Source organism: Kogia breviceps, chromosome 14, assembly GCF_026419965.1.
Source record: "Kogia breviceps isolate mKogBre1 chromosome 14, mKogBre1 haplotype 1, whole genome shotgun sequence".
NCBI lineage: Eukaryota > Metazoa > Chordata > Mammalia > Artiodactyla > Physeteridae > Kogia > Kogia breviceps.
Genome location: NC_081323.1, coordinates 83,552,848 through 83,577,241, shown reverse-complemented (window position 1 = coordinate 83,577,241; position 24,394 = coordinate 83,552,848). Strand labels below are relative to the sequence as shown.

The 24,394-nt window shown below is 55.0% G+C and overlaps 1 protein-coding gene across 2 annotated transcripts in view; it reads left to right on the top strand.

Annotated features, from left to right (window-relative positions):
* Window positions 1–24,394, top strand: part of COL26A1 (collagen type XXVI alpha 1 chain) — a 173,094-nt gene that overhangs the window by 134,641 nt on the left and 14,059 nt on the right. For both annotated transcript variants that reach the window (XM_059038704.2, XM_059038703.2), the window contains exons 4-5: window positions 17,420–17,481; window positions 22,935–23,091. In XM_059038704.2, the coding sequence (XP_058894687.1) occupies window positions 17,420–17,481; window positions 22,935–23,091 (219 nt within the window). The remainder of the gene's footprint in view (window positions 1–17,419; window positions 17,482–22,934; window positions 23,092–24,394) is intronic.

Below are 24,394 nucleotides of genomic sequence, written 5' to 3'. Positions count from 1 at the left end.
CTGCCGGGGACCTGGGTTCAATCCCTGGCCTGGGAACTAAGATTCCACGAGCCACAAGTCTCAGCCAAAAAAAAAAAAAGAAAAAGGAAGACTTCAGAGAGTGTCATGCTGTATAGTGTATGTGTGTGGGCATCTGCACACGTGTTGTGAGTATATGTGCACGTGTGTGCCTGTGTGTGTATGTGCGTGCATGTTCGTGCGTGTGTGATCCCAGCATCAGATGCCTCATGCTCATTCAGAGCTTGGACATCAGTCCTTGGAGAGATATATATATGTGTGTATATGTGTGTGTGAATATATGCACATATATATATATATATTTATAATATATGTGTATGCTACATAAGGAAGTTTGAGCCCAAGGGAATTGGCTCTGGCCAGTAGCAGGAGCCCTTGTTCATAAAGGTGTGAACCCAGGGCAGAGCTCACACACTGAGAATCTCTCCATAATCCAGGCCCAGGTGACCTCTTAACGTTAGACGACTGTGGATTCTACCAGCGCTTAAGTACTGTGTATTATTACCCTGTGCTTGGATCGGCTGCTTGACTAGGAGAAAGATTGTATCCTTTTGCCTCATTCATCAGCATTTTCAAGAACCATTTCTTTTACATTTTACATAGAACTTCAGCTTGAAAAAAAGCAGGGAAGAGGTTGCCGGTGCTTCTGTGTCTCCCCTCCAGGGCAGAGACCAAGCGGGGGCCCGCAGGATCCATCCAGCCTCTGTGGCCCCCTCCAGCTCCGGTGCCCAGTAAGCTAAGGAAGCAGAGGGTCTGACGCTGTTGCTGCGATGGCCCGTGGTAGGCAGGGAAGTGGGTCCTGGGAATCTGGGACCAAGTTTTATACCTGAGCCAAAACAGGGGGAAAGGGTGGGCTCCTGTGTTACGGGGTGCAATAGCTGAGACGCAGTGAAAGAGGAGACAGGAAAAGTTCACCCCTGGCTTGCGGTAACGAGGAAGCTTGTCTGTCTGGACTTCGGAAGGGGACAAATTAAGCCTGAGAAACCAAAGCCTTGGGCTTCAACCTCCCACAGGTTCAGGACTGAAAGTTACCCTAGTTCTGGGACCACCAAGTTGGTTCTGGGTTGGAGCTATAGATGAGTCAAGTGAAAAATCCGAAAGAAAATATTAGCTATTTAAATCTGGCCATGCACAAAAAGTAATAGATTGTGACCAAGGAGAATTTAGAAAATCGTTTCATGTGATTCAGCTCACGAACAGTTTTAAGAGATACAATTCAACCCCTATTCATGATGGAAACTCCTGGCAAACAAGGTAGAGGAAGGAACTTCTGTCCGTGTCGAACTCAGCTACCGAGTCAGTCAATATCACGCTAGTATGAGTGAGTCATTAGAATTGCCCCTTTAAAGTTGTGAACGGGATAGGGAGGTAACTATCACAACTCCAGCTGATACCTTTAAAGGAATGAAAAGCAAATAGTTTGGGGGGACTTCCCTGGTGGTCCAGTGGTTAAGGCTCCGAGATCCCAATGCAGGGGGCACGGGTTCAATCCCTGTTCAGGGGAACTACCATCCCGCATGCCTCACGGCGTGGCAAAAAAAAAAGTAGTTTGGGAAACTTCTCTCTGACAAAAGGCAGCCTTACCAAAGGCAAAAACACAAGCCACAGGCCGGGAGGAGATACTTGCAATGCGTAAAATTGACAACGGGTTGGTATCAGAAATACAGAAAGAACTCACGTGAATCAATATGGAAAAGACAGAAAAATCCAATAGATAAATGGGTCAAGAACACGGACAGGCCTTTCACGGCTGGAGGGGAGGCGCTGGGGAGAAATGGCTCCAAAACCTGTGAAAAGATGTTCAGCCTCATTAGCAGTGTGGAAAATGCAAATTCAGACCACAATGAGATAGCATTTCACACCCACCAGATGGGCAGACTTTTGTAGTCTTGGACGGCTGCCTCCTGGGGCTCCTGGATACTGGGCTGAGGGGGCGGTGTTGGAAGAAAAGGACACCAAGTGCCCTGCACTCCCAGTAGGGAGGCTCATTCCAGACTCCTTTCGTCCTTGGACTTGGCTCTGGCTGGGACAGTGAGTGGTCCCAAAGCGGTGCTGTTTGGGTCCTATCCCAGCCCCTCCTCGCTCCACTCTTTGCCCCTCCAGCCCAGGCCCTTGGGCTCTGCGAGACCGCTTCCTTAGAATTGGCCGGAATCCCTGGCCCGCCTGCCCCCCACCCCGCCCCCATATCCCTAAAGCTCAGAGAGGCTAAAGGGAGGAGTGTGGAGCTCTCCCTCCCCGCATACTGCAGCCCAGCTGTGAGCAGGGAGCAGGCATCAGACACCGAGGCCAGCCTCTGGGTGTCCCCTCACCTCCCCTGCAACGGCTCTGCTTCTGGCCCAAGCCTTCTCCTATCTGCCCCTTGGTGAGTCCAGCGGGGCTCCCAGGAGCCTGGGGTAGGGCCAGTGTGGACATGAGCCCTGTTCATGGAAAAGAAACTTCTCCCGCTGCTCCAGACCGGGATCTGGAGGCGGGAAAACGTGGCCAATAAGAACCCCGACCCAGTAACCGCACTCCATGCCTGAGCAGAAGGTTTCTCGTCCCCCACCTCTAATCTGCACGCAGTTGGAACCGCTGAGCAAGGAGGATTGGCATTTCCAGATCCTGGGCCACATTGTACCTTTCCGGGCTGGACCATCTTGCTCCTCCTTAATTATGGGGATTGTATTATCTTGCTCTTAGGCTCTTCTGGCAGGAGAGAGGGATGGCAGAGTGCTTTGGACTCATTCTTACTATGGTGTAAATGACTAAGGGGGAGTAATGAGGTGCCTGCCCTGGGAAGGTGAAAAGGTACAAACCCAGAGCTGGGTTTTAGCCCTGGGTGGGCCACCACCTCAGATGTGTGACTGTGGCCATGAACCACTTACCACCCCAGATCTGTTTTCTCATCTGTTAAAAGAAAGGGCCCGGTGAGATAACCCTAAGAGCCTTCTGGTCTTTACAATTGTATGGGAGATTTGCTTTCTAATATGAGTACAGAGAATAGCTGCCTTTTCTCTGCACGCACTCTGTGCTGATCCCGCATTCTCTCTAACCAGTTCAGGGCCCTAGGAGGTGGTCTTGATTATCCTCATCTTTGGGGCCAAAGCAGCTGAAGTTCAGAATTAAGTAACTTCCCCAAGGTAACACAGGTTGTCGAGGGGCAGGGCCCAGAGAGATGACTAAGCCTCGAGCTATTAGGCAAACACTGTAAATCCTGCACAAATGCCTTTCCGTCGTTCGAATGTGTTTTAAGCTATGGGGACAGTAGGCGGAGGGAAAGTGTCTCTAAGAAAGAGTAAGATGGTGTCTGACTTGTGATCTAGAAAGTCAGATCAGGGGCTGGAAACTACAGGCAATTAGCAGAAAAATCCATCCTCGGTGAAGGTCTGTGCCTGATGAGGAGACTGGCCCCATCTCAAGTGGTCCTTTAGTTGCCATGACAACCTCCTCCTGTTGGCAAGGATGCAGTCCAGGTTTGACCCTGGGAGTCACGAGTCTTGTCACCTGCCCACTCCTCCTCCCTCCGTGTCTCGACAGGAGGCCACGTGGCCCTGGGCTCCAGCCAGACCCACTCCTGGCTAGGAGGGTGGAGGGGCAGCTGACCAGTGCATGGTGGCCCCTGAGGGAGGGGGCAGGCCAGGCCCGGAAGAATCTAAGCCCCAGACATTGCCCGGGGGAGCTGAGTCCAGACAGCTCCCTGTCTGTGTGGGCGCGACGTCCCCCACTGGACGTGGGACGGGCCTCATCACATGCTGTTCCCTTGGGTGTCTGAGAACCGGGGGTGGGGACACCGAGACCCGTCTACCTCTTGCCCACCTTGAACCCAGGGCACAGATGGTGGCTGATTTGGGCGTGCCGGGCTCCCACCCCCTGCACTCGGAGCAGCCTCTCTTTGATTTGTTCCCTTTGGGGTCCCAGAAGCCACTGTGTATAGGGAAAAGACTTCTTCCTTTTAAAAAGGCATTTGATGGGACTACCGTGGCGGTCCGGTGGTTAAGACTCTGTGCTTCCATTGCAGAGGGCACGGGTTTGATCCCTGGTTGGGGAACTGAGATCCTGCATGCCGTGGGGCACAGCCAAAAAAAAAAAAAAAAAAAAAAGGGCATTTGATAACCGCACTCTGGGCCCTCTCCAACATGAGGTCAGGCCCATGGTCCTGCAGACTGAGATTCAAGCTCTTATAGAGAACTCAGGAGACCTGGTGTCAGAGGAGGCATCCCACGCTCATGTCCCAGCTCCCCTAAACAACCATCAAGAGGCAGATGGTGCCATGAAGAGACCAAGGCCTTTCCTGGGGCCCAGATGACCCCTGAATAAAAGCTGAAGCTACCTTGGGCCTTCCCCCTGCCTTTGGAGGGATAGAGACCCCAAGAGGGGAAGGGGCCTGCACAGGTACATGCAGGGAACGGTCAGAGCTGATGCTCAGGCCTCTTTGCCTGGGCTTCCTCTGATGCACTGCCCCATCCAGACCTCCTGCCTGGGGACTTTGAATTCCGCCACCATTTTCCTCTGAAAGCCCCAAGACCAAAGTGACTCTGGCCCCTTCTTGCTGTCTTTGGGGCACCTCATCTGTTTCCCCAAGAAAGCTCATCACCTCTCCTGCGCCTGGACCAGCGCTGCAGGAGGGCAAGGCCCCAGCCTGGGGCCAAGGCTGTGGGCGCTCTACCCAGCGGAGTCAGGCAGCCCCTCCCGTATTCTGGAGGCTCTCGGTCAGCCAGCTTTGCTTTATGGCCCCTGAACCTTGACCTTGGGCTTGGAGCCTTGTTAAAAGGGATTCTTTCCCACTGACACAGTGATGGTGGCAGTGCTGACGCCACATGTCCAGGAGGACCGGGAACCAGAGCTCCCTGGGCTGTGACTGGTGTCAGCTTTCAGATCCAGGCAAGGCGGCCTGCCAGCTTTGTGGGACCCTGGAGATATTTATGATTTCTTTCTGGATGAGGAAAAAAGAGGAAGAGCACTTCAAACAATAACTTCAGATTAAGAACACGAACCTCAGAAATCCAACCAAAAGAAGCAGCTGGATCACTGAACCCTGAAAGATAAAACATATGCAGGGCTGACCCTCCCCCCAGTTTCTCGATCCCCCAAATGGCTGAAGAGACTGGATCTCTTATTTCTGTTGTGATAAAACTCCCTTTAAGTCCTCAGGGATGTTCCTGGAAGGCTGGAAATCGCTCCGCTGAGCAAATGGTCCCACAGCCACCTTCATCCAAGCACCCCCCAGCTGTGGGGACCCTACTCCAGCCCGCACCAAGGACCAAGAAGTCCTTTATCCTGCGGGGTTCTGGCTGTTCCATTCTCACACCGTGGATTTCTGGGGACAGACTTCTCCCAGCCATACCAGCCTGAAGAAAAGCCGCTCCACAGCCCATTGGGAGCCGTGCTGATGAGAAAGTCATTCATTTTATCAAACAAACCTGCCATCACCTGCTATAACTCACCTGTCCAGAGACAGCCATGACAAGGATAGAGCAGCCTCAGGGGGCCCCAGGTCCAGGCACCAAAGCGCACACACTTTTCTTGGGTGCACTCACCGACGCTACAGCTCTAACTCCCTTGCTTAGGAGGTTTCCAATGTGGCCAGAGCAATCAAAAGCCAGGAATGGTTAAGGAAAGAGCACTGGCTTTGGAGCATCTCTGATCTGGTTCCTGCCCCTGCCTGTGGGGCCTGGGGCAGCTTCATAACCTCGCAGAGTCTCCCTTTTCATCATCTGTAACAGAGGAACCAAAACACCTATGAGGAGGATGCGTAATGCACACGGTGACGCCCGGAGAGCGTTAGAGATGCCCAGGAAGTACGGCTTTGGCTACTGCGTCATCACCAACACAGAAAGGACTCAGGGAGAGCATGAATCCGGACCCAGAATCCCGGGTTCAGGAATCCCGGTGGTTAGTGAGGGCGGAAGGAGGGGTGCAGTGGAGACATTCGTTTCAGGGGAGAGCGCCCTCCACACTTGGGTGCCCTGGGAGTGGTCAGCACAGGTGTGCTGTATCCCTCCACTCTGGGAGCTGGGCAGTCAGGTACTTCTTAGATGAGTTTCTCTCCAAAATGGTCCAAATACCAAAGGCTTTGCTGGCCAGAAGGCTGGATCTTTGCTGCCTGGAGGGTCCCGAGGACGCTGTGCTCTCTCCGGCTGTGCTGTCCTCCTTGACGGCTTCTGGATTTCCAATTAACTGCCCCGCCCAGCACGGACCCAGGAGAGTTTGTCCCTTCCTGCATATCCTTCCTGCGCAAGCGCGAGTGCGCGAGTACCAAAGCCCATGGCAAAGGTCTGGATTGGGCCTCATGAATACGCAGGGCAGGGACTGTTGTCCCATTTTATTGTGGAGGAAAGTTGAGTGCCCAGTGACGGGGAGCAGGTGAGCCAAGGTGGAACCAGGGCCTCTGCTCCTCACCTGGGCTGTGGATTACCTGAAGCTACCAAGTGACCTCTCCAGCCCAATAGGATGCTTCCCAGGGGATCACATTTCACCACAGAAGCCAGGGAATGGGCCACCGTGATATGATCCATTTGCTTGCAGGAAGCAAAGCCTGGCTTCTTTTCCCACAGGAGAGAGAAGGGGAAAGGTGGGTGCACAGCTGATGTGCTTTCTGGCTCCAGTTACGGTTACTGACTCAGAGAACAAAAGGCTGAAAGGGAGCATCCGGTCCATCCCTGCATCTGACTGATGGGAAGCTGAGGCCCAGAGAGGGCTGCACTCTGCCTGAGGACACACAGCACGGTTCCTAATGCTGACCCCATTCCTGGTCCGTCAGAAGGCGTATGCTGCCAGAGCAGGGGACCAGCCCCCTGGATTTAACAGCTCCTCCTCCTGCAGCCTCTTCTGGCTCATTTGGGTCCCCATGCAGGGTGTAGGTGGGGTGGGAGGGTTCCTGGCCTTCCCCAGAACACATTGGGGTTTTTACTGCAGTTCTGTGTGACCGGGGGAGGTCCTCTCCCACTCTGAGCTGCCCTTAACACAGCTATAAATTGGGACCATGGGTTGTGGGGCCTCACTGGCCACAAAGGTACCAAGAGATGTCAAAGATGCGAAAGGGCTTTGTAAACCCTGGGGCCCGTGGAGATGGAGAATGTTTCTGAGCTTCCGCCCACGTGTCAGAAATAGGACCAGACACGGACTTCCCTGGTGGTCCAATGGTTAAGACTCTGCGCTTCCACTGCAGGAGGCATGGGTTCGATCCCTGGTCTGGGAACTAAGATCCGCATGCCACGTGGTGCGGCCAAAAAGAAGAAAGAAAGAAATGGCACCAGACAGAGACACACACACAATGTACACACGAATGTCCACGCGCAGAGACACTCCCACGAAGACGCCCTGCCTTAGACCTGAGTGTATACACACGTGCTCACTCCCACGCGCCCTTTAAAGTCTGCACTCTGGTACAGGGGCGTGGCCCGTGGGTTGCTCTCTCTCTATGCCCCTTCCCACACCCCCTCCCCAGCAGCAGGGCCCTGACCCTCTTGGAGCCACAGATGCTGCTCTGATGGCCCTCCCTGCATGCCAGCCCCTCTGGCCCCGCAGCCCCCACCCCATGCCACCGCCAGATTGGGTGTCTTCTCCACAGGGCCCAGCTGCCTTCTGGGGAAGGGGTCAAAGGGACCAACCATGTCATCCCGACATAGCAGCGGGACTCTGCTCACTTTGGAGAAGGGTCTCATTTCTTAAAGAATTGCGTGTATTCAATTCCTGCCTTTTCCCCGCAGAAATCGAGGGCCCTAATGTTTTAGAAAGGAAATGCCGTGGTGCCCTCAGCTGGGGTGAGGGGCCAGGATGGCATCTGGGGAAAGGCTGTGGAGCCCCACCCCACAACCCTGGGGGTAGGACTTCCAGAGGACAGCAGGGTGGGGGCGACTGAGGGCAGGGCTCCAAGGAGCCCCCGGGGACTTCAGGCATTTTCAGCAGGCCAGTTCCTGAGGTGGCCAGGATGATGGCTAAGAGCCAATGGCAGCCCCTGGCTCCCTGGGTTGGAATCCAGCCTCTGGCACCTACTAGCTGTGTGACTCTGGGCAAGTTACCTAACCTCTCTGTGCCTGGGTTGCCTCATCTGTAAAACAGAGATAATAATGGTTCTTCCCTCGTTGGGTTGTTGCAGGAATTAGACAAATTTACACGAAAAGCGGTGCGTCAAGGTCTCGCCCTTCCATTAGCGTCTGGCAGATTGAGTGCTCCGTGAACTCCAGTTGCTTTTTCTTCTTTTGATCATTATTATGACCTGCATGGCTACACACGGGCCAGACCCTCTGCTCTTGTGAAATCGGAAGAGAACGTTTCCTCCCTTCCTCCCCTCCCACCATGACACAAGCCAGAATATAATGAACTTCAGCATCAAAACATCTTGCTTATCTCTACTTTAAACCCCTTCCACTTTTCCTGACTTTGGTGGAAATGGAAAACAGCTGCTCGGGGGCTGCAGCGCTTGCCGTGTACAGTGAGGAAGCTCCCGGCACAGAGCTGCCAGGGTGCACCTGGGACAGACGGCCCCCTGCGGGAGGAGAGCAGTCCCTTCCCTCCCCCGGGACCCCCTGAGGTCCTCCAAGGCAGGCTACCTGGACAGTGAGCTGGGGGTCCCCTTCCAGATCTGCTCACCCCCCTCCCCAAGGGTGGCACTGCTGCTTCTCAAGAGGACACACGAGCATCTTTGCAGCCCCATATGATGGAGGAATATTCTGCCCCCATTTTTCAGAATACGAGAATGGGTGAGACATGGCCCCACAGGGAAGAGGGGTACACAAGAGTTTCCCCGTCCACGCCGCCGAGTGCTGTCAGCAAGGTGTACACAGGATGCATGGCAATTGGTGGGAAGGTGGGTGCCTGAATCTGCCTAGAGTGGTCAAGGAAGGCTTCCTGGAGGAGGTGGTGCTTCACTAGGAATTCGCTGATCAATGGGGTGGTTGCAAGCCATTTCTAGATGCGATGACAAGACAGACAAATGCTAAAGGCCTAGAAGAGTTGGAGGTGCTCAGAGCACGGCAAGTAGCCCATCCCAGGGGTGGGGGTTGTCCTCAGGGCATCGGGGAGCGTTGGAGGGTGACGTGTCAGATAGGTGGTTTAGGATGAGCAGGACAGCAGCCTGACATGTTTTACATATACTGACCACACCTATGTACGCGTGTCCAGCTCAAGAAAGAGAATATTTTCATCATCTTAGAAGCCCTTCTCCTGCCTCTTCTGGTAGCTGCCCTCCCCAAGGTAACCGCTAACCCGCAGGCCACTGCCTTTGACCTGTCCTGCCTGTGCTGGAACTTTCGATAAATGGACTCACACAGTGTGTGCTCTTTTGTGGGGGGGGGGGGTCTGTCATCTTTGTGAAGTTCATCCACGCGGCTGCACGTGGTTTGCGTGTGCTTCTTACTGTGTCAATAGTCCATTTTGTGAATATGCAATTTACCCAGTTGGCCACCGATAGGAATTTGGATTATTTATAATTTTTGGTTATTATGAGCGACGCTGCTCATTCTTGCACGTATCTTTGGTGAAAGGATTTATTCATTTTTGTATCTAGAGATGGAATTGCTGCTACTCAGCCCTATTAGAAACTGCCACATTTTAAAAATGTGGTTATTCCATGGATGTTCCACTGATGCTCTCGTAGAGTTCCAGTGGCTCATACTCTCTCTGATACTTGCATTGTTAGTCTTTAATTTTAGCCATTCTTGTGAGTGTGGTTTAATTTGCATTTCCTGATACGGCTAATAAGTTCGCCTATGACTGTGGGCCATTTGGCATCTTTTTAAAAAAAAATTTATTATATTTTTATTTATTTTTGGCTGCGTTGGGTCTTCGTTGCTGCACGCGGGCTTTCTCTAGTTGTGGTGAGCGGGGGCTACTCCCCTTTGCGGTGCGCGGGCTTCTCATCGCGGTGGCTTCTCTTGTTGCGGAGCTCGGGGTCTAGGGCGCGCGGGCTTCAGTAGTTGTGGCTCGAGGGCTCTAGAGCACAGGCTCACTAGTTGTGGCGCGTGGGCTTAGTTGCTCCGCAGCATGTCGGATCTTCCCAGACCAGGGCTCGAACCCGTGTTCCCTGCGTTGGCAAGCGGGTTCTTAACCACTGCGCCACCAGGGAAGCCCTTTTAAAAAAAAATTTCTTCACCATCACTAAGATGTATTTATTTTTTTTAATTTATTTTTTAAATAAATAAATAAATTTATTTATTTATTTATTTTTGGCTGCCTTGGGTCTTTGTTGCTGCACATGGGCTTTCTCTAGATGCTGCAAGCGGGTGCTACTCTTCATTATGGTGCGCGGGCTTCTCATTGCAGTGGCTTCTCTTGCTGTGGAGCACGGGCTCTAGGCGCACGAGCTTCAGTAGTTGTGGCTCGTGGGCTCTAGAGCACAAGCTCAGTAGTTGTGGTGCACGGGCTTAGTTGCTCCACGGCATGTGGGATCTTCCCGGACCAGGGCTCGAACCCATGTCCCCTGCATTGACAGGTGGATCATTTGGCATCTTATTTTGTGGTTTTATGTATTCCAAGGACCTCTTCTACTTGGTTCTAGGCCTCTTCATTCTCTTAATGATGTATTCTGATGAAAAGAAATTCTTAAATGTAATGTGATCCATTTTATCAAAGTTTTCTTTAATGTTAGTGCTTTTTGTGTCCTAAGAAACCTTTGTCTGTTCTGAGGTCATGAAGGTAAGTTACCTATTTTTTCTAAAACCGTTATTGTTGGAAATTCCCTGGTGAACCAGTGATTAGGACTTGGAGCTTTCACTGCCGGGGCGTGGGTTTGATCCCTGGTCTGGGGAACTAAGATCCTGAAAGCCATACTGCGCTGCAAAAATAAAAGCTGTATTGTTTTTCTTTTAACATTTAGATCTACAATCCATCTGGAATCGACTTTCATGTGTAGTGTGGGTTAGGGGTCAGATTCTTTTATTTTACTTTTCAATTTGGATGTCCAATTGACCCAGCACCATTTGTTGATAAGTCCATCCTTTCTCTCCTGTACTCATGTGTGCCTTTTTAATAAACCAGGTGAATGTGTAAGTGTGAGTCTGTCTGTCTATCTTTGCACCAATAATACAGTGTCTTAATTACTGTAGTTTTATAATAGGTCTCATTTCTGGTCCTAAAAGTCTTTCACTTTTGTTCTACTTGTTCTAGATCGCCTTGGCTGTTCTTGGACCTTTGCATTTTCATATATATTTTAGAATCAACTTGCAAATTTACACGCACACACACACAACATTCACAAAGCCTTCTGAGATTTAAATGGGACTGCATTGAATTTATAGATCAAGTGGGAGAGAGTTAACATCTATAATATAAGGCCTTCCAATCCATGAACATATCTTTCCATTTATTTAGATCTTCTTTAATTTCTCTCAATGACGTTTTATAGTTTTCAGTAGATTTATTCCCAGATAATTTGATGCTTTTGTGAATGATGTTATTGTCAATATATAGAAATATGGTTGATTTTCTTTTTAATTGAAGGCAAGCTTTTTATTTTATTTATTTATGTGTTTGGCTGTGCTGGGTCTTAGTGGCTGTAGGCAGGATCTTTTTAGTTGTGGCATGCGGGATCTTTAGCTGCATCGTGCATGACCGAGTTCCCTGACCAGGAATCGAAACCAGGCCTCCTGCATTGGGAGCTCAGAGTCTTAACTGCTGGACCACCAGGGAAGTCCCGGAATATGGTTGATTTTTATAAACTGTCTTTGTATTCCATCAACCTTGCTAAATTAACTTAATAATTCCAATAATTCCTCTTTAGATTTCATTGGGGCAAAGATGCTTTGGGGTGCGATCCAGCCATGGTACAAGATCCAACAATCTTGAACTCTGTCTGGGCTGGATGTGGAGGTAAGAGAGGGAGGAAGACAGACTTGGCTAGTTAGGTCAGTAGAGTCTTTAGGGCCATGCTGGGGTGGAGAAATCACAAACTTCACCCATGTCCAGCCATGGTCCAGGCACTGTTTTCACATCACGTTGAGAGTTGCTGCCCCAGCCAGGGCACCTAGCCCAGCCCACCATGGCCTTATGGGAATGGAAGGCCTGGGTGCTGATCCTGGCCTTTGATCGACAAGCTGTGTGACCTAGAGTGCATTGCTGAACCTCTCTGAATCTCATCATCCTCACTCATAAAGGGAGGGACACATGCCAGGGTATTTCTGCCTCTCACCCTGTGGGTGACTGATGAACATTAGTGAATTGCTTTCACTCACCAGTGTTGTCCCTTTTCCCCACGGGGCGTTTCTGAACATTGCCGGAAAGCTCTGCAGTCCAGGGACTGCTGGTGTCGGGGGTGGAGGTGGCCAGCCACCACTGTGCTATGAGCAGCTTCAGCACTGCCGGTCCTTTGGGCATTTGTGTTTCTACAGCCATGACACCCATGCAAGGCTGCCCTCTCCAAGAGGAAACTCAGATTACTTTTCAATAAAAACTCTTGGCAGAAGTTCTTGAAGAAATATCTGGCTTTCTCTGTGATCCGTGATATAGAAAAAGATGGAATTTAATAATTCTGTCCTGTCCATTAGCCCCACGGCTGGGCCTGGCAAGCAGCCACAGCTCCATCCAACCAGCAGGCTCCCGGCCCCCGATGGGCTCTGTTGCTCTGGCATGTGTGGAGGGGCACAGGGGGGCCCAAGGTAGGGCCCCCATCTTTGGGCTGGTCTTGTCCTTTCCATTCTTCCTTCTGGGATATATGTCTTAGAAAAATCCGATCTGTCTGCAAGTACCTGGACAAGCGGCTCTCTACAAGTCACCTGGAAAGGTGGCTTCCCAGGCCCAGGGAAGGGTTTTTTAAAAAATTAATTAATGAATTATTTTTGGCCGCGTTGGGTCTTTGTTGCTGTGCGCAGGCTTTCTCTAGTTGCGGCGAGCGCGGGCAACTCTTCGTCGCGGTGCGCGGGCTTCTAATTGCGGTGGCTTCTCTTGTTGCGGAGCACAGGCTCAAGGTGCGCAGGCTTCAGTAGTTGTGGCTCACGGGCTCTAGAGCGCAGGCTCCGTAGTTGTGGCTCATGGGCTTAGTTGCTCCATGGCATGTGGGATCTTCCCGGACCAGGACTTGAACCCGTGTCCCCTGCATTGGTAGGCGGATTCTTAGCCACTGCACCACCAGGGAAGCCCCCCAGGGAAGGTATTTTACAAAATTCCTACCAGGTCCTCGCTGCTACCCACGGAGCTAGGCTCAGAGCACCAGAGGGCACTTAAGAGCTGCAGGCTGAACTGGAAACACCAGGACTGGAAAAATCGGAATGATCGTGTCTTGGTGGCACCACCTCTGGAACTCCAGCCTGCAGCTGGCTTGTTTCCTGCCAGCTCATGAACAGATACAATTTTGTATATTTTCCACACAGCATCATAAGCACGTTTCAAGTTTTCACCCAGTTAAAAGTTTAAATTATATTACATATATTAAATATATACATTGTTTTAAAAAGGCCAGTAGCTCTTCAAGGCTTACCATGAGAAAGGAGAGTCCCCTGTACCCCCCTCTTTACCCCCAGTTTTCATTCCCTAGAGTCAGGCTTTTGGCGGGCGTGGGGGGCTTCCCTCCATAGCTCTTGTCACATTAGGGAAACAGATCACTCAGGACCCCCTTGTGCCTGTGGTGCCCTGTGTGCACCCCTGGCCAGTCGAGCTGGCCTGCCCTAGCCCTGTCCCCGCAGTATCCTACCCTATTGACCTCCTTGGAACTTTCTTCCCCTATAGGAGTCTTGACTAGGGTCAAAGGTCTCCCGGGGGATTTTAGGGGTCTCTTCCAGCTGGGCGCCGTCGGGTTGACTGCACATGACATCCACCCTGCGTGTGCCCTGTACCTGCAGACCATTTCAGAGACCTCTCAGAGGGAGCTGGGCCTCTGGGGACAGGACCATCCAAGTGCCCTGGCTGCGCCTGTCAGGCTCCCGTGGCCCAAGCAAGAAAGGGATGGGTGAGGTAGGGAGAAGCTGGAGGCACCAAGGTGGGGTGCCCTGGGAGGAGGAACAGAAAGAGAGGGCGGCCGACCGGCGAGGGCAAGAGCAGAGCCCAGGAGCCCGAGGCCCCTGGAGCTGAGCCACGCAAACCCCTTTTACAGATGGGGAAACTGAGGTGCAGAGAGAAAGAGGGCCTCGCGAGCCACACAGTGAGTTAGTGGCCTCTATAGCGCTCTCTCTACTGAGCACGCCAAGCAGTCAGTTTCTCTCTCTCTTACACACACACACACACACACACACACACACCAGTTCGCCTGGCACACCCACCCTTCTGATATACGGGCAGAGACTTACCAACACAGGTTCTGCCGCTGTGTCCCCAAAACTAGGAAACACTCGCGGGCCTCTGCGTGCTGGGAACGTGGGAATCCTCGGAATCCCAGAGGGTTAGAGTCTGCGTCTCAGGGAGGGGGAAGCGGTCCAGAGCCAGGCGGCAGGGCCTCGGCCAGCCACACAGCCAGGATTGTCCCCACCAGGCCCATCTCCGTATTTCCACCGCTCCGAGGAATGGTTAGAGAAAGTCAAACGCATAACTTAATTGCTGTCGATGACAGAATGCCAGGGGGGGAAACCATAAAGCCCGCCCAGTCCCAGAGTGCCTGCCCGGGCAGGTGGCACAGGGGGGCTGAGCTGGCGGCCCTGCCCTTGCCCGCTGGCTGGGCCTCTCCGCGGCTGGGGAGCCGGACCCCCCTGTGCCCGCTGACAGCCAAGCCGCTCCGCACAGGCCAAGCAGGGCGCCCGGTGCCAGAGCAAGCTAGGTCCGGGCCTAGCGCACTTTCCAGAAACAGGTTTCTGGGAGCGCCCAAGGCTCAGCCCTTCCTCTGCTGGCCTTCCCCCCTGCAGCGAGTCCTGTCTGTTGCCTCACACCCTGGAAATGTGTTCACAGCCCCGAAATGCCTCAGGAATGTTCACTGGGCGGGGCTGGGGCTCTGAGTGACACCTCACCCGTGGCCACCCTGCCCCCCCGCCCCCCCCCCCGCTTCCTGCTGGGCCCCGGGGTGGGGTGTGCCCTCCTGTGTGTGGAGGGGACAGCTGAGGCTCAAACAGGAAAGTTCTCCAGGCCAGGCCTCCTCCAGAGTCAGCGCCTGTTCCCCCACGAGATGCTCTTGGGCCTCTGCTGCGAGGGCAGGCACCCCATTCACGCTGCCCTGCCACCCGCCCATCAGGATCCGCGCGGGGTCACCAAGGGGCTCACGGGCAGCCATGGTGCCTCCAGGTGGTTGAAGGGATGGTCGGGGATGGGTAGCGTGGGGGGTGGGTGTGTGAAGGGAGGGGCGGGGGATGGATGAATGGGAAGGTGGGTGGGTGGAAAGTAAGGTGGAAGGTGGAGGGTAGGGTGGGTGGAATGACACGTGGGACCCTGTTTGTTTTGATGTCTGTCTTTCCCACGAAGGGCCTCTTTCAGAGGCAAAGGAACCCTGGACCATCTGTATTTAGGAGGGAGGCGCTAAAAGCCCCCTGGGGCTCTTTTCGTGTGTTTTGCCCATGTTGACTGGAGGCTGTTGTACAGGCGGTTGGGGGGGTGGGGGGGGCTCCCCCTCCCCAGGTATCAGCAGCGCCTGTGGGCCTTTCCCCTTGGGTGGGTCGCTGAGCCCAGAGACGACCCTCGCCTTTCCCTGATCTCCAAGCCCTCCTGTGTCTGCGAGCCTGGGACTCGGGCCCTGGCCGCCGTTCCCTGCGAAGTCTCCTCTGCCCATCTCTCTGCTTTGTACCTTTTTCTTCCTTTACCATCCCTTTCCTGGGAGGAACTAGAGGGAAACACGTGTGTTCAATCCCCCACGTTTAACCAGAAAACCGCCTCCTTTCTCGCTGATCCTTTGTGAAGTCCTGCCCCGTCCCCGAGTCAGACAACTGTATACATTCTTCTGGTTGTTTTCAAGTTTCAGTGTTTACGCCTCAGTCTTTAATATGTATCAGGGTTACTGACAAGGTTTTATTGGGGGAGAAAGAGTTCTGTTCCTAAAAAAGGCTTATAAACCACTCACTGGGCCCAGCCCAGGGTAGATGGGGAGGGAGACGAGGATGAGGGGACCCCTGCCAGCCCACCTAAACCCAGGTAGGGCTGGTGCCTTGTGAGGCCGGGTAGGGCTGCTGAGCAGAGAGTGGGGACCCTCAGCACCCCTGGCCTCAAGGCTGGGCGCCCCCGGGGAGGACACAGCCTGAATCACCTATTCCCATGGTCCTGAGATCCTGGTGGTCTCCTCACATCTCTCACAGAGCAGTCATTCTTTTAAAATAGGGACATTTACAAGGTGGTTTGCATTCAGCGACAAAGCTGGGGGACATACAAGGCCGATGATGGGGGGCCGGGTACCCCCCTGGTGCGATGGGAGCCTCACTGTGGCCAAGGGGCTTCTGAACACCAAGTGGGGACCTGCCGAGTTACCCGAATACCTCTCGTGTGTCTGTTTAACCAGAATGGGGTTCCTGTAGGGTCAGGCTTTGAACTGAGGGAGGAAATTAAGCATCTCTTGACTTCTAGAGCAATAAAAGCTCTTTAGAACAGCTTTGAACAATCTATTTCCTCATTAAAGAGCTCTGGGTCTCTGGGGGAGACAGACATAAATAGATGATTACAGCCCAGGGAGATGTATGCCTGGGAGGTTAACAGTGACTGGTCTCCTAATTGGCCTTCCCGCTCCCAGGCCCTCCCACTCCCACCCATGGGACACTTCCGCTGCCAGAGTGAGCTTTTAAAAATGCAAATCTGACCTTGGCTTTCACCCCGTCTAACAGCAGCCCATTGGCCTCAGGATACTGCCAAGATCTTCCCCCCAGGCCTCCTGTGTCAGGGCCCAGCCCACTGCTCCAGCCTTGGTGGCCCGCAGGTGTGCTCGGATAGGCCAGGCTGCTGGCAGACGCTCCCCTGTTCTGTTCTTGGGGCCTCAGCCCTTATTCTTCCTTCTGCTGAACCTGACCAGTCATCGTGCGTCCCTCAGGCCTCACCTTAGATGCCACTGCCTCCAGGAAACCCTCCTGGACCACTGCCCACCCCAGATGGTCTTTGACATCCCTCATGATGCTCTTTTGCGCGTTCTGTTCTTATAGCCCTTACCAGCCTGTGTCTATTTGCCTGTATCCTTCCCCAGACTGCAGCTCTCAAAGTCAGGGAGCGTGTCTCATTTACTATCCATTCATCAACTATCAGATATTTTTTGAGCCTCTATTTTGTGCCAGGCACTGAAATTCATGAACAAACAAAATAGACAAAGACCCTGCCCGTATGGCACCCACAGACTGACAAGGCATCCCAGGTGCTGATTCAGACAATTCACTGAGTAAACAGACAGTACTCTGTGCTGTGGATGCCCAGCAAGGAGGGTCAGAGGTCAGGCAGACTGCATGGAGGAGGGGGCGCTATGGATAAGGCTCTGAAGGATGGGTAGGAGTTTTGCTGGCAACAGCTCAGAGATTTCCCTGCCTGCCTGACCAGAGGCGATCCTTGTGGCTGGACTGCTCTCTCCCCAGGATCTACTCCACTCTCACCTCTTCTCTTTCAGAATGCATGAACTGTACCCGGCTCAGTGACATGAGTGACCGGCTGACCACGCTGGAGGCCAAGGTCAGATGGTCTGGGGATAATGGGCCTAGGGAGCTGGTTGGGGAGGGGCTTGCATCAGCCCCAGGGAGCCCAGCAGCACTGAGCAGGCTGGTCCCGGGGGATGGGTGCTGTTTGGGGCTTCAGTGGCCCGGGGTAACCTTCTCTGGGTCAGGCCAGTCTCCTAGGGTTGGGGAAGGGAGTGGGGTGCCTGGGACCTGGGACCTGAGGGTCCCAGGTGTGAGGGATGCTGGGGAAGATGCTGGGATGAACTTCTGGTAGCTGAGACTTTAGAAAAGGTGGGGTCCCCAGGCTGGCTGGCCTGATGGACATTTTCCAGGCACCTGAAACCTCCGCATGGTTTGGCAAAGCATTGGCTGACAACCTGTCTGGCCCAGGCCCAGTACACCGGGGTGTTAAAAGTCACAGCTCTGGGGGAGGACTGGCACCGTGCCAGCTGTCCCCCGCCCTCTCTCATGCCCTCCTGCCATGAGCAATTCCTCCCCTGGTCCTCCCACCCTGACACCTCCGTCTGCCTAGAGAGGCTGCACCACGACCATGGCCAAGGCCACGGCAGCGGGCTGGGGGTGGGGCTTACTCTCTGGCCCTGAGGGTGAGGGTCATGACCCCTCTGTAGACCTCAGGGGATTACGGGGCGGGGGTGGGGTGGGGTTGGGGGGGGTCGGGCTGTCCCAGTAATGGCTCTGCCTTGGCAGGTCCCTTCCTAGCTCTGGGCCTCCGTCTGCTGCCCTGTAAAATGGAAATTGAAGGAGACATTTCCCGGCCCCTCACTGGGTCATTCTGAGGCTGGTGGACAGGGGTGAGCTCAGGTGGCTCCTGGGTGGGGAACAGGAGAGGTAGCTCGAGATGGGTGTGCAGAGAGGTGGCTGCCACTGCGTTTCTTCTGGATCCCCAGGTAGGGGGTGGGAGACTCCTGTCTCAACTCCTGTGTCTTATCTGGATCACCTTCCAGCTGCCCACCTGCCTGCTTTATGCCCAAGTGTCCCCTGGAGAAACTGGGCCCCTGAGAGCTTCGTCAGCCCGGTCAGAGGGCCCTGAGAGGCGGCAGCCTGCAGAGGGAGGGGGACACAAGCCAGGCTAGCAGCCAGGACAGCCCCGCAGCCTCAGGGGCTGTGCTGAGGTCAGGTGAGCCCGCAGGGGTCAGAGAGAACATGGAGCTGGGGTCAGGGGCTGGGGTCAGGTGGGTGAAGGCAGAACCAGGCAGGCAGACCCCAGATGGGGAGTCAGAACCCAGGCAGCTGGCATAAGAGAGCAGTAACTCTGAGGCCTGGAAACTGCAACTTCTGCTTCTTCAGACAAGAAGCCTGTTTTGGCATATCAGAAGGCATGCGTTCAGTGGCAAGTAACAGAAACCCAGCCACTGGCAGCTTATTCCTTACCATTTATTGTCAGTTCAATAGGAAGTCCAGAAGTTAGTGGTCTCAGGATTGGTTTGGTGGCTCAAGAACCCAGACTCTTCACAGCCTTCCTCTCCACCTCCTTAGTGAATTGGCTTTTGGTCTCATGGTCAGTGCCTCATGGTTACAAAGTGGCTGCTGCAGCTCAAGGCCTCACATCCTTATACCTTGTTCAAAGGCAGGAAGTACGGGGGGAAGTAAAGCACCCCAACAGATTCATTATGTGTCATTGGCCAGCACTGGGCTATATGCCCACCTCCTATTTGCAAAGGAGCTGGGAAAATGAATAATTGGCCAGTCATGATTCCTCCTCTGGGGCACACCCGCAGGCATACAGTAGGGGGTTCTCGAGCCAGGGAAGAGAAGGAGGTTGGAGGCCAGGCGGCCACAAGGGACTGTTCCATTTACACTCCACACGGTGCCCGAGTTGCCAAAGGACCCAGACCTAGGAGCTCATCTAGATTCCTGCCACCCTCTTTTCCTGGGACAGGCTGGAATGGCTGTTGGGCGATGGTGGGGTGGAAGGCCAGCAGAAAAAGTTTCCTGCCTTCCTTCCTCTCCTGCCCCTCAGTTTATACTCTGACTCCAAGGACCAGACTGAGTGGGAGGCAGCCCGAGGGCACTTCCCTGAGTGAGGGTCACAGGAGCCTCGGAACTCAACTGCTCTCCAGTGCAGGAGGGCGGCGTCGTGGCCAATCAGCCAGGCCGCCATGACATCATCAGAGCCACTGCCCTCCGAGGCTGGCCGAGGTCTGGTTTTCTTGGGCTAAGTCCCCACGCCCACTGCTGCCCACCTTGGTGTGCTCCTGCCCGGCAGGAATGGGGTCAGTTTCTCTGGGAGGTTGGCCATGGCCAGGCCAGGAGGACTTGGACTCTGGTGGGGGCTGATTCTAACTTGACAGTGGCCAGGGCTGCTCTGCCCGGGTCCGTGGGCTCTGTGGGCCTTGGTGTCTGCTTGGGAAGTGCCCCAGGAAGAAGTGAGCCTGGTGTCTGGTGCAGGGGCAAGGCTGCAGGTGGCGGGTCTCCTTGGGAGTCCTGGGAGCTCTGCCACAAAAGGAGAGCTGGGCCTGACCCCAGGAGCCCAGGCCGGGTGGCCCCTCCTTGATCTTTCCAAGCTGCTCCAAACCCCCTACTGCTCCTGGCTACTCCCTGTTAAATATGTCCATCTGAAGGGTTCCCCGAGACGCTGCATCTCAACTCACCCCCCGGACTGATCACCTTCACCCCCAAACCTGCCCTCTCCTGTGCCCCTGTTTGACTGGTGGCAATTCCACCATCCCCGGAGCCAGGCCAGAAACAAGGGAGCTGCTCCTGCCGTCGCCCACCCTCCCGACCCCAAGCCCTGGGGCGCCAGGTGCTGACAGCTCTCCTCACCTCCATCCTCACACCCACGGCTCTGGGTCCCACATCACAGGCACCGACAGACAAGTCTCCTTTCCCTACCTCCCAGCTCCTCCACTTGGCCGTGGCTGGTCAGCTTCCCAGTGCACAGTGAGTAGTTGGGGCAGGAATTGTAACCCTCCTTTCCTAGAGGGGGTTCCAGGGCTCAGGAGATGGGCCCCTGAGCTGCTGTGTGATCTGAGCCAGCTGCTCCCCTTCTCTGTGCCTCCGGGAAGCTCCACTGAGGCCAAGGTTGTGGCCCGGCTGTGGGGAGGTGGGTGAGGCGCCACATGGGGCCCTGGCCCCACCGCCTACTTGCTGGGTGACCTTGGGCAAGTCACTTGCAGTCTCTGAGCCTCTATTTCCACCTCACCTGTGATGGGGCTGCAGTGGCCCTTCCTGCCTCGTGAGCCCTTGTGAGGACCAGAAAGGAGAGGGGCTGAGAGACAGGGGCCCTGGGGGTCACCGGAGCCTCAAGGGTCAGGAACCCACCCACCCAACACAGATGGGGACCTGAGATCTGATGCAGGGGTGCCATCTTGTTCCCAAGAGTCCTCAGAGACTCTGTCACCCAGGCCCCGGGACACTGCAGAATTGGTGGGAGGGGGCGCTCAGAGGGACCCTTTCTGCACAGCCACAGAACCTCAGCCCAGCCAGGCCTGGGCGCTGGGAAGGCAGCCGTTTGTTCCCGTGACACCCCCACCGTCCCAGCATCAGCAGGACCAACCGGGGTGCCCATGTATTGAGCGCTCCCGATCTCCTGTGGCCCTTCAGGGTCAGTGCTATCACCCCCATTTTGCTGATGGGAAAACTGAGGCCCACAGAGGTCACGATGCCTGCACAAGGTCACACGGTGGTCACCTAGTCGGAGAGCAGGGATTCACACCAGCCTGGCTGGCAGCAGGGTCTCAGCTTCCCCCATCACATGGCACTTAACCTGTGCTGGGCTCTGGGGACCGAGAGCAAGGAGGGCGCCCCCTCCCCAGGTGGTCCCGACTCCTGAGGGCGGGGCTGGTGGCGTTGCTCCCACCGCTGCCCTGGCTGTGGGCACAAAGTGATTGTACAGGAGCTGAGGGGACACACGGGAGGGGAGGGCCCCCTTCTGCCCAGAGGGTCCGACAGACAAAGGGAGGAGGATCTCAGAATCTTCCGGGGGTCGGGGTTGGGGGCAGGGCTGGTGCAGGGCCCTGAAGGAGCTCGGGCTTGGAGGTGGGCAGTCTTGGGCTTGAGGGGCACTGGGCGAGTTCAGCGCAGCTGGAGCAGAGCGAGGCTGGAAGAGACGCAGGGGAGGCCAAGGCGGGCGCCTGTGTACTAAGTGTGTGGAGATACTGGCGGGTTTTAGGGGGTTGCTTTGCAGGAGTTCCTCGGCACGGCTGTTGATTGTGGGGACGGGGGGGCTGCAGGAGAGGGAGGGGGCAGGCGGAGGCGGGGGAGGCAGAGGGCTGTGGCAGAGCCTGAGGCCATGACGGCCGAGCGATGGCCACAGGCAGGCGGAGGGGCCCTGGAAGGGGCCTGGGGGCCCATTAGGCCCTCTGGGAAGTATGGACTCCCGTGTTGGGGTGGGTGTCGGGTGGGGTATAGGCCAAGGGGCTGGAGTTTGGATGCCTTCAGGCAGCAGCACCTGCGAAATTAGACGCCAGTGATTCTGATGTCGGGGCCAGGGGGGTCCTGGGGGGCGGCGGGGGTGTGCCCAGCCAGGCCCACCCTCAGCCCGGTCCTCAGAACACTTTCATCTCACACACTGAGTCAGAGACTCTAGCAGGACGCCGGATTCGGGTTTCTAAGAGCTGGAGGGGACGTGAGACACTGGACTTCTTCCTTCCCGTCTGGCAGGTCGGGACAGGAAGCCGGGCTCCATCTGATATGGCCCGGGAACCCCAGGGCCCCCTCTGCTGGGGCGGCTGGGTCTACTGTGTGCTAGCATCTACCTGCCTGCCCTGTGCAGACCCCGGGCACGCAGCACCCCCTGCTAGCCTCTTTGGGGACAGCAGGGCCTCTCTGAGGCCTCCTGGCTCCCAGTTCACGTGAATTAGGGAGAGTCTCCCACGGAGGCCCGGGGTCCTTTCGGTTTTTGACCCCTGCTTTCCTCCAGGGGAGAGGACAGGCTGCTTTCCAGGCTGGCCCTGAGTGACCATGGCCACCTTTGTTTCTCTGGAGCTCCTGCTAAATATCATGCATCCAGCTGGGACCATTTATTTATTCTTTCTCCTTTCCTTTCCTTCCCCTTCCCTTTCTTTTCCTCTGCCCCGTCCTCCCTCCCGCCTTCCTTCCATCCGTTCATCCACAAGCATTCAAACATTCCCTGACTGCGTTGTTTGTGCCCTGAGCCAGGCAGTGTTGGGGACAGGCGGGCCCAGTCCCTCCCTTGAGAGGAGCCGGTGAAGTGGAGGTGACCGTGGTTATTATTCCAACAGCCACTGTCTAATCCTGGTGACAGCCACTCTAGGAGAAAAGTACGGTGACTCTGAACGTGTCCAAAGGGGACCTGCCTGAGCCCGAGGGTCAGGAGGGCTTCCTGAAATGGGAAGGGGAGGGGGGCAGGGGTGCGAGAACATTCCAGCGAGGGGACTGGTGGTCCCAAGAGCAGCGGGCAGCTGCTGGTCTCCTGGGGCACACGTTCCCATTCACATGTGTCCCCCGCCTGGCCTGGGCCTGACCTTCTGCCCTTCTCCGGCCCAGGTTCTCCTTCTGGAAGCAGCAGAGAGGCCCTTGGGCCCGGACAATGACCTGCCGACCCCCCAGAGCACCCCACCGCCCTGGAACGAGGATTTCCTCCCTGACGCCCTCCCTCTCGCCCACCCCGGGCCCCAAAGGAGAAGGCCCACGGGCCCGGCCGGTGAGTGAGGCCTACAGGGGAGGCATGGCCTCTCAGGGCCTGCACAAAGAGGTCACATATGCCCACATGGCATTTTGAAAAACTGAGCTAATGTCTACAACCTGGGGGGATTTCACATAAAAACCAGGATTTCTCTCTTCTCTTAGAAAAATGGAAGATCTAGCCATTGGGGTTGGCTGTCTCTTAATAGAAACAATTGGCTGGGACTTCCCTGGTGGTCCAGTGGTTAAGACTCTGCACTTCCAATGCAAGGGGCATGGATTTGATCCCTGGTGAGGGAACCAAGATCCCACGTGCCGTGTGGTGTGGCCAAAAAATTATATTTAAAAAAATTAAAAAAAGAGAAACAATTGGCTGCAGCTAAGTCACAGCTGCCCCTGCAGATCCCGTTCAAGCTCTGCAGTTTGCCGCAGTCCTCACCATTCCTTATTGCCTCACTGTCCAGCTACTGTCCTCACTGACTGCCCTGCTGCCCCTTAGCATCTGCACTTAGGCCCCCAGCCCAGCTCGATCCTTGATTGGCTCAATTTTACAGCAGCCCCTGCCTGCATACCACCAGGGGCGGGCAGCTTACTGACTGCACCCCTTCTGGGGGATCCTCTCTGAACCCTCTGACCCGAGTTGGAAGACATCCACTCACCTGTTGTTTTCACCCTTCCCACCACACTTTGAAGTCAGAGGTAAATGTTTTCTCTCTGCAGTTTCTATACATTGGTTTGGGCTCTGCTCCCTGGGACGGCAGAAAGTAATAATAACTGTAATACTGGTAGTCAGCATTGTTGAATGCCTGCCACGTGCCAGGAGAAGTTCTGGGGCTTTACTCTGGGCGCGGTGAGCTGGCACTGTCTGTGTGGCTGAACTCAAGGGTTTAAGGCTGAGATCTCGTCTGACTGGTCAGTATCTGTGCTGTGCCAGTTATTAAATATTTTTATATCACCCTAGTCTGTACAGATATCATTGCTAATCATTCCAGTAAGCTCGTAAAGCTCAGGTTACAGAGGAGAGAACTGAGGCTCAGGAAAGTGACCCCTGGGGTCACCCAGCGATCCAGAGCCATTTTGACTCAGTGATTCTCGGACCCACTGGAGCCCTTTGCAGGTGACGCCTTCCCTCCTCCTGTCCCCAGGTTGAGCCCCCATCTTCTTAGCACCCCTGCCCAGACTCAGCTCTGAGCACACGGTCCATCCCCTTCCCTGCCTGTAGACCCACAGCCGTGGGAAAGTTGTCTCCAGTGGCCAGCCCTGGGGCCAGGGAAGCATCAGATATTCTGCAGTCTCTGGAGGCTGGGAGGGTGTAGGGGTGA